At 31.7% G+C, this 10713-nt stretch overlaps 1 protein-coding gene across 3 annotated transcripts in view; it reads right to left on the bottom strand.

The window, feature by feature from the left end:
• Positions 1-10713, bottom strand: part of TXNDC11 (thioredoxin domain containing 11) — a 55632-nt gene that overhangs the window by 3175 nt on the left and 41744 nt on the right. For all 3 annotated transcript variants that reach the window (XM_031944541.1, XM_031944529.1, XM_031944536.1), the window contains 4 exons: positions 7604-8384; positions 5109-5251; positions 4693-4802; positions 2682-2762 (listed from right to left, as the gene is read on the bottom strand). In XM_031944541.1, coding sequence (XP_031800401.1) covers positions 2682-2762; positions 4693-4802; positions 5109-5251; positions 7604-8384 — 1115 coding nt within the window. The remainder of the gene's footprint in view (positions 1-2681; positions 2763-4692; positions 4803-5108; positions 5252-7603; positions 8385-10713) is intronic.

Here is a 10713-nt window from a genome sequence, read left to right as displayed (position 1 = left end):
GTAGAACAGAATATAGTGTTTTCTAAAAGATGGTTAAAATAATTTGCTCAGAAGGATAACTAAAGTAAGCAACAATTAGACAAATAAGTGCTAGCAAAGGCAGCTGGGGCCTCAGTTTCCCATCTTTGAAAATGTGCTAGGGGAGCTACTATCCAGGTCTTAATGCATTAAAGAAAAACAAACCAGGCTGGTTTAAAGCTAGGTTTTGGTTTTTTTGGGGTTTTTTTTTTTTTGGTTTTTTTTTTAGAATAGCAAAGAAAAAGGACACACCTATAATTTCCCTTTCCATCGAGATTTTCTACAAACTTACTATGAAGGTTCCTTTTGAAACTTTTCTGCCAATCACCATCCATAATAAATATGTATTTAACTTTAGCACTTTGATTAGTTAAATCATTACAAAAGTTACTTGTACTGTATAAAGAAAGCAGTTAATTCTGGCCAAACTGTACTGTTTATCAAATGACATTCACACAAGATCTTAAAAGATTTTTCTTAAGGTAGGGCATGCTTGTCAATAGAAAAACTGATAAATGTTAAAGTAACAGCTCAAAATTAATAGTTAAATGGAAATAATATAAAGTAATAGTTAAATATACAGAAAATTTACTATATAGTCTAATAATACACACACACACACACACACACACACACACAAACAAACAATATATCACCCTGCTTTGTCCCCGGCCCAATGAGTTTGCAGCTACAAGCTGATTAATTCTCCCAAGAAAGCTGTGAGTGATAAAGCCTAATCAACATTGTGGAAATTTCATCTAAAATTTTGTTGTGTCTCTCAGAAAGATTATCATATATCATTCTTATGCATTCCTAGAAAATGAATAAAGCTATATAAGAGACTTCACTAATGTGGTCTAAGAACCAACCCCCAGTAATGGTAAACAGACCTGCAAACAATTCCTGAAATGAGTAAACTCACAAGGGCTGAACTTAAAAAGACCCGAGTTCAAATTCCGTCTCAGACATTTACTCACTATGTAGCCTTTAGTAAATCACTTAACCTCTCAGCCTCAGTTTCTTCATCTCTTAAAATGGGGATAATAATAGCATCCACTTCACAAGGATCACAAGAGGATCAAAAGAGAAACATACATGTTAAGTCTTTTGTAAACCTTAAAACAATTTAAGATGACAAATCATTGTCAGAACACATAGCTTTAAAAAGTATAATCTGTCTAACAATCATATTCATTAAAAGTCTAAGGAAAGGGAAACCTTAACTTGGTTACAGCCAGGGCCACAAGGACACTTGCATGGTTGATGTTATAAAACCTGCATTCATTCTGAATTTCATTACAATCCAGTTTATCATTATTAAGATTCTTTTTTTTTCCTTTAAGGAAATTAAAAACATACACAATACTCACACCCCTCCACAGCCATACCTTTAAGAAAATCATCCCACCACATTAAATTTTTAAGATTTTAGGTTTGAAAAAGAAATCAAAAGTCTTCTCACACTAAGTTCATACAGAAAAAAAGAGTATTGAAATATTTATATGACTAGAGACTGATATTATTTAAAAGTTATTTAGTCTAGACTTATGAGTTCAAAACAATTCTTTTCCTAGTTTTTCCATATATTCATTCATTCAAATAAATACTTATGTACTTCTTATGAGATCTGTTTAACTAAAATTATAGAAAGAATTTCCATATAATACCATTTTAATTGTGAACAACATAAAAATTCCTTGGAAAGGAATGATCTTTTCCTATATTTTTCAAAAGTTCCCCTCAGTAACTTTATGCAGAATTTTTTCTGATGACCTTAACTCCTCACAAAGGATTCAGAATAAAAAAATACATGAACAAAGCAAGGACACTATTTTGTAAAAATATGATGACTATTCTATGTTTGAAAATATTAGGATGAGAATAGCTGAGACAACCATTGCCACAGTATTACCACATTAAGAGCACATGAAATTATAGCATAATGGTTCACATATGTGAACTTCACTAGCACATCTGATTCCCCAAAATACATCTTTATTCTACAGATAGTGTTGCCCTCTAATTTGATTCCATATACAAGATTACTAATTTACCCTACAATGCTCATAACTTATAAAAGCAACAATAAGAGTAGTAAAGATTAAGAGACTACTGGCACAACTAATCATGAACCACAACATATTGACATTTGCTAATTCTGCTTTACAGAAGTGTTCATTGCTTTTCCTTCCTTCCTCTTCTTCCTTGGAGCTCCATAATGGAATTAAGTTGGTGCTCTTAGGATTCACTATTATCTCATCTAGGTCAATGTCTCCAAACTACAATTAACAGCTTTAATATGGAAACACATTGAAAAACCTAGGTACATTTGGAGAAAAATCAATTATTCAAGTACAGGTAAATTTCTGATTCATAAATGTAGAGACTATATAAAATTATATTTTTTGTATTTTAACTTCCTAATATTGCCAGGAAAATGAGTTAGTTTAACAAAATAAATACATATATAAATTCAAAAGTTGAGATTATAGTTCAGTTATTTATTTTTCCTAAGGTATATTTTATAAACACCATCTTATCAACATAAAAAGTTAAAAAATAATATTTATTGCGATTTAGCTTCTTCAAAAGTATCTCAACACTCAATTTTTAGACCACACCAAACAAATCACTCCTGAGTAATGAAAAAAATCCAAAATTACCTGTTGCATGGAAAAAACAAAATGGTAGGGAGATGGTCAACCATAAATTCCCAGGGAAGATCATTCTGAGCTATATCAATCCTGTTAGTGATAAGGAGAAACAGAATAGAAAAATAATAAAGGAACAGAAAAAAAAAAGGATAACAAAAAGCACCTACCATACCTTAAGAATATGGAAAAGTAAAAAGGCTGTGCCAGATTCTTCTGAGTGAAAACACAACTAGATATGTTAGACAATACTACTATAGGATCAACTGGTACTATTGTGTGCCCATAACAACCTATTTTAGTAAAGATCCTAGTGCTAAGTAAGTATAAATTAGCTTCTACATCAATACTATTCTTATACCTAAGTAGTTTGCTCACTTGTTAGGATCTGGTTTGATAGAAATTAAGTACCTCTAGAATGATGCATGATTACATCATAATTTAGCAATTTAGAAAAAACTTAAAAGCAAAATAACAATGTACTTGAGTTGGCAAAGACATTTCTTTATCATTTATTTCTATATTCATTCTCTTATAGAGAAATTAACTTGGAAAGAAAGGTCAAGTAGAAAATAAAATTCCATAAAAAACTTAACAAAACTTAAGACAGTACTATGTAAATGCTTTCCTAGTAAAGTCTGACTCTGTAACCCCATTTGGGGTTTCTTGGCAAAGAAACTAGAGAAGTTTGCCATTTTACAGATGAGGAAACTGAGGTCAAGAGGATGGAAGTGACTTGCTCAGGATCACAAAACTAATTAAGTGTGAAGCCAAATTTCAGCACAGGAAGATGAGTCTTCCTGACACCAGAACACTATCCATTGCACCACCTAGCTGCCAAATGTAGTAACCTGTAAATGCTACCTACCATTATTACAAAGCATTAAAATTTTCTTTTTTTAAATAACAGAACTGCCCTTTTTGTCCTCCATTAAAGTCTCATTCTGATTCTTCCTTGTGGAATGTGAAAAGCCTATTCCGCAATCTGTTAGGTTTTTTGCCAATCTCAAACACTGTATATGGGCCTGGTGATGGGTTACATGGCTTTCATTTAAGACAAGCCCAAATGAATTAGAGGTTGAATGTGAAATAATGTCTTTTTCATCTACAAAAACTGAGAGATCATCTAGTACATCTGATGATGAATTGCAATCTACTCTGGTTAAAGGGAGTACCCATACCAGATCCTTGAAGTAAATTAATTTATCTGTATTCATGACAGAGCTACTTGTAGCAGATAGTTCAGAGATATTTGCTGAATAAATAACTATGTATGGACTACAGCATATTAAGAAAGAGCCAAAAGTTCCCTTCCTTTTGTAAAAACAAGTTTCTTTAGTCCAATAACTTCTACAATCCATACACAGAGCAAAATCTGAGGTAGCATCTCCCTAAGTTTAACAATATATATTAAATAGAAATTGGTTTTATGTTTTTGTTTAAAAGTCCAATTTTTAAAAAAGAGGTATAACCAAATTAAAGATATGTAAAATAATATAAATTAAATGATGTATTCTGAATTTAACAGAGAATACAATGTTCAAGCTATTATTTTTAAGGCAAAGTAAAACAATGTTTGCCAGCAAAGCTTTTCAATCCCTTTCATGTTTATTACTTCATAATCAATGAAGTCAATAATAACCATTATGAGGCACCTACTATGTACAAAAGCACTACCCTAGGTGCAGGAGAAAATTAAAAAAAAAAAGGCTCCTGCCCTAATGAGGCTTACAATATGGCAGGATGGATAACTTAAAACTGATCTGTCCAAATTGGATTTTTTCCCATATATATTAATATGATAAAGTACCACACACACATAGTATTAGAAATCAAGTGTATTTTGTTATAATAATCTTGATCATAATGAATTTGTACTTAAACTACAGTTAAATGGATATATTAGCTTAAATTTGGTTAAACAATGAACAGAATCTATAAGTTAATATATAAAAAATGAAAAAATAAAAAAATAATTTAAGAGGCATACTAGCAAAGCACATAGAAAATAAGTTTATTTTACCTGGCCACAGTAAATTTATCTGGAGGCAGGAGACGAGAAAGCTGAATGAAAATATGATTGAGAGATGCACAGAATCCACACCAACGTGCATAATACAGCAATAAAACATCCTAAGGGAAGAAAATGCAGGATTTAATAAAACTAGAGAAAGATAAATAAACCTTACCTTTTTCACCAAGTCATCCCAAATCAGACATCTCAACCTCTGGGGAAAATTAAATCATTTCTATTTTGTATAGATTTCAAGAGAGGAAGAGAAAACAGAAAATGAATGCTACACTTAAAAAAAATAAATGAGATGTCAAATTAATATATCTTTTTAATGATCAAAGTGAAATACCAGTCATTCACACAAAGGTATTTTGAGAGGAAACCTCTTTGTAAAGGGAAAGGAGGATTCCTTTTCAGGAAAATACCTTTTTTCTAAGGACTACCTCCCAAAAGGTATCAGTTGTTACTTCAGAGATTAGGTGCTGAGAAGGAAAATGGACGCTGTCACTTCCAATAAGGTGCCTTTTCAGTGGACTGTAGAGAACGCTGAAGTTCTGAATAAAAGACTCTATAAAAAAAAATGATTATATTTTTAATGTTTACATTTTATAAAGCTAAAATATATTTCTAGGATCAGATTTTAAAACTGTCCCACCCTGAAAACTCATAAAGGTGATGGTAATTTTCAATTAAAGGCATCAACTTTATCTAATAGCATAACATAGCTATTAATGGTTGACATAAGATCATTTTCCATAGTGTTATAAACTGTCAAATTTGAGGATTAGGAATTCTGCCACTTTTTAAAAGAAGGACCAATTCACAAATTCAAAAGTAAGGTTGTTTAAAAGAGTTTTCAAAATAACACAGTCTCTAAGAGATGTCAACCTACAATAAAATGATTTTCAAATGAACTACTATGACAATGAATAATATCAAGCATTCTAATCATGGCTTTTGAGGGCTAATTTTTTTGTGAGCACAGTGCTTTTTTTTTTCTTCCCTAGCCTGTGGCTTAGTGAAACAGAAATTAAACTTCTGATTACACTTTATAAAGATTAAAAGATAAAAGGGGTAAATGGAATTCACAAATATTCAAAAGCCTAACTTTAGCTAGTAGCCACACTATTAACTCATTATATAATACTGTTTTGCTACATTATAGCAACATTGTTTCACATCTTTTTTTTTCATATCCTCAAAATCTGATTAAATTCTGAGCCAAATGCCAATTTCACTAGATATTCCAGTGAGCAAACTATAGGAAGAAGGTGAAGAGCTTACCAGAATCTTAATGATTTTTAATTAAAACAAACAAACAACAGGATCACTATTTTAATGTGAATAAAACACAAATTCTACAGCTTCTAACTTGTCTGAGCATGTAATAATCTTGTACAACAGGTGACGTCCTATAATTCACTACTGATTTTATCAAGGCTGAGCAAGCAATCAGCTGAAATGTTTAGGGTTGATGCAAGAAAATAATTAAGCAGCTAAAGATGCTGTCCTAAAAACATTTCAAAGTTAGCATGTTCTAATTCCATTGAACAAATTAATTTAGCTTAATACCATTTTATGAAACATTTTTTAAACTACCTTTTTCTTAAAAAGGGTATTCCTTTAATAAAACCTAATGTACCAAAATATTTTAGAAAACAGAAATTAGTGGACAATTATTTTCTTCATTAATAGTTTTTACTTTACAAAGTTTTTGATTATAAGATTTCTTTAAATAGATTCCTAAGTGCATGTAAAGTATATTTTGCTTAGAAAAATTCAAAGTATACAACTTGTCATGAACCTGCCTAAGAAAGTTACTAATAAAAATGGTTATTCTTTATGGGAAGCGGGCTTAATTTTATTTTTCATGATCTTTTTATAGTCTCTAATACTGGAAAATCAAATTTTAAATTTTCTTTCACTAATTCCTCACAGTCTACTTGGGGAAAGGATGACTTTCCTGTTTCCAATAAAGCTGAATTAACATAGCTTTGGAATTCATAGGTTTGAACACGAGTAAAATGTTAGGCCCCACAGGGCCTAATGAATTCACTGAGGCTACAGACAGGCTAAGTTTAAATATTTCTTCTTTTTGAGTTCTTTGAAAAGGATAACAATCATTTACTTGTCCGCTTGCCATAAGAATACCCTGTTCTTATGATCTAGGTACATAATGGCAAGAATATATCACCAGTACAATGCTATAAACATAGCAGCTGGTCAAATCGGTATAATGGTATGGGCTATTATAAACTGAACCTTTGGGGCAAAGGGAGAAAAAAGATAACTTGAACAAAGTATTTTTATTATTCTTTTGAGGAATGAAGTTGATGTAGTTGTTGACATTTCTCATTTACATGAGATGTTTCTGTCAAAAACTGTAAACTCTTAATTCATGAGGATATTCTCTTCCCACTGGATATCATCTTAGAAATATTTTCACAATCCTTCACAATTGCTATCAATGTTTTGATTTGATTTTTTCACGAAACATAGAACTAAGTAACAAACTGATCCAGAATTTAGAGACTAGGAAGTTGTGTAGAACAATGGAAATAACACTAGATTAGATTTCAGAGGCTCTCCACTTATTAGTTGGGTGACAAAAGATATGTCACTTAAGATATCTGAGTTTGTTTTTTCATCATTAAAAGAGTCTGGACTACAGGATCTGTAATGTCTCTTTCTAGCACTACTCAATTCTGTCATCCTGGTATTAAGCTAATTTAGTTATTTAAAAAATAACAATACATTACAGGCAAAAAGAGTGAAAAACTATGTAAAGGTTGACATCTTTTAACCAATTTAACACATTACAGTTAAGAGGCAGTACTTTACCAACAACATTAAGAAGTCATCTCTATTCAGGAATTAGTATTATATATAATATTTGCAGACGTAAAACTACCTATAGTACCTAAAGTGGGCTTTACAAGAGCTTGTTTTGGATCCAAGATGTAATGAGATTCTTCTTTTACATCAACAATAGCGGCAAACTCTTTAACTTGAGTGGAACTTGATGCACCCAGCCTTTCTGCATATAACCAGAACAAATTTGAATCCAATAGATAAAGGTTCAAAGTCTTGTTGGTCCTGCAGCTCAGGCCTGTGATACTTGTGCTATTAATATCAACATCAGGAAAGAGAGGGATGCTCTCCTCAATGTGAGGAACAGAACTTGGGTTATCAGCTTTGCATTTCTTCTCATGGGAAGACAATGCGATGTTAGGGGACTGAAAAATATCCTCTTCAGAATTAGTCAAGCCCCTACTCATGGTCCTGCAACATGCAGTATAGTAGCTAAAAGGACTATAGAAACTTAAAAAATTGCTGCATTCTATGCTATTTGATGTAACTTGATAGAAGGTGTGTTCCTTGAGGTAGAATGAATCCAAAGCTGCTGCTATCTCAAAAAAACTGCATTGTGGCACATTGACTTTACTTGGCTTAATTCCAATTGACTGGTTGACACAAAGCTCACAGACATTGTGGGTTCTTGAGATGGAATGCCACTGAGGAAGCACCACAGTATTGCAGCATGGAGACTCAGTTATTGAAGATGATTCTGCCAGTTGGATTGGGGAATTGGATACCAGAGAACCCAATGTTGATGAATCCACGTGTCTCAAGTGTTGAAGTAGTTGTTCAACTACTTGACTTTTATTACAGTTGTTGTATTCCAAGGCCACTTCGGTAATCTAAAGAAAAAGTCATGAGGGAAATAGAATAAGTGAGTTGTATACCACTGACTTAAAATAAAGCCCCTTCCAATTTTAGTGTAAATAAGACAATTTTAAGTTCCATGAAAAAGTTCTGGTAATAAATATTCCTTTAGAGGGTAGCTAGATGGCACAGTAGATAGAGCACCAGCCCTGAAGTCAGGAGAACCTGAGTTCAAATCTGACCTCAGACACTTAAACTTCCTAGCTCTGTGACTCTGGGCAAGTCACTTAACTCCAATTGCCTCATCAATAAATAAGAAACAAATAAGTGAATAAACATTGCTTTGAATATGAATTCTTGAAAGTATATGTTATTATTGTGCAAAGATTTACTAATATGGCAATTATCTAAATTCCAGAAGAGACTTTTTAAGGTCCCATATCTTACTCCCTCAGATTGACAGGTATTTTTTCCTAAGCAGAAGAGACCTACTCCAACATCCTTGACTTACAAGTGTGAAAGTAAATGCCCAGAGAGTTTAAATGCCTTGCTCAGATCACAGGGGAAATTAGCAGCAAATCTCCTATCCGGGTTCTTTACATGTATTGTTAAGCTTCAAACTATATAAGATATTTAAGAATCTGACAGCTTTATTCTTCCATCTTATCACTAATATTCCAAAATAATTTCATTCTGAAAATTTTCAGAACTCCTAAGGAAATATTAGTAGCAAGTGAATTAGTTTCCAAACCAATGCCTTTGCACAAAGGCAGACGGCTGAATTCACTGGGTAATTTTACTTCTTTTACTTTTTTATTATGTCTCTTATTTATGATTACCGCAATACTACATACTAGCAATATAAACTTGGATATCACTCAAATTTCATTTATGATATATATATAAACAGACATACAAATGTGTACACATATAATATATACACATATACATACATGTGTATGTATTATGTAGACACACATACATGGAAAATATTAGCTAGTAAATGACTGAGGCTAGATGAGCTGCCTCAACCTGAAAGCATTCGATTGTAGATAAGATAAAACAGCACAATAAATCTTGCTTTTCTTTAGTTGTAAAAGAAAGAGAAGTAACAACATAGCAGATATCAATTTGTAGTAACAGGAAGGAAGTGAAAATGGACTAAATCCTGACAACGACAGATATGATATTAAGATATTAAATCACATGGAATTTCTTCTTTAAAAAATGGAATAAAATGAAGAAAATGATAATAAAGAAAGGAGATTCTTATTTTTTGTTCTTTTACTTTACAAACAGTATTTTTAAAATCTTGGTCAAACTATACTATATGAGTCGCTTAGTGCTTGATGTCATATTTTATTATACAGAAACAAATAAGCAACTTAAAAAATATTAGCACTGTAATTATTGCTTTTATTTTACTTTAATCAGTGAAATTTGTAGGTCTGATCTAAGAATTATCACATCATCGTAAAAATTTATGAACTAAGACTGAGTGAATAAAAGAAAACCAAGAAAACAATATACACATTTCCTAAAACAATGTAAATGGAAAGACGAACAAAGGAAGCTAAATTTTGTCTAATAATAATGATCAAGTTCAGCCATGAAGAAGAACTGAGAAAATAAATGCCCCATTCTCCCTTCTTTGTAAGGGAGGGAGGGGAGAAAGAGAGAAAGGGACTATGAATGTAGAATATTACAGAAATATTCTTGACATGTCTGTTAATTTTGCTGAATTCTTCCCCCCCCCCCACTTTTTTTTTTCATTTTTTTGTAAAAGCATGACTCATTAGGTAGGAGACTAGGGAGATATATATTTAGAAGTGAAATTAATATTAAAAACAAAATATAAACAAAAAAATTTTAACTACTTTGAAAACAAAAAACAAAACCTGGATAATTACTACACTGAATTAAGTTAAACCTCTATTTTTTGTCAGGTAACTAAAACATAACAATGATAATTTTTGGCTCCTTAAAAGTGAGGGAAAAGTTTCATCCATAAGAGCAAACAAATTTAAGAATTAAATTTTTAGAAATGAGATTTATAGCCTTTATCAATCAAATCTGATCATATGCCTGACACTTTGAGAAAAAAATAGAAGAGTTGAGTGAATGACACTTTAGATGGGGATTAACAAAGTCTCGATTTTAGTCTCAGCTGATCATTACCTTGGATAAATCACAATTTTTCTAAACCTGTTTTTCCAACTATAAAGAGAAGTTAATTAAATTGACAGGAGTGTTGTGATCTCTAAATAAAAATTCAATAGGAAAAGTAATGATAATGTAAAGTAGATACACAAACACAGACAGGATGCTTGTCTGAGGAAAAATATTACTAGTCTAATACATTCT

This window comes from Sarcophilus harrisii, chromosome 1, assembly GCF_902635505.1.
Source record: "Sarcophilus harrisii chromosome 1, mSarHar1.11, whole genome shotgun sequence".
Classification (NCBI taxonomy): Eukaryota; Metazoa; Chordata; class Mammalia; order Dasyuromorphia; family Dasyuridae; genus Sarcophilus; species Sarcophilus harrisii.
Note: the sequence above shows the minus strand (reverse complement) of the source record. Positions and strands in the feature narration are given on the sequence as shown.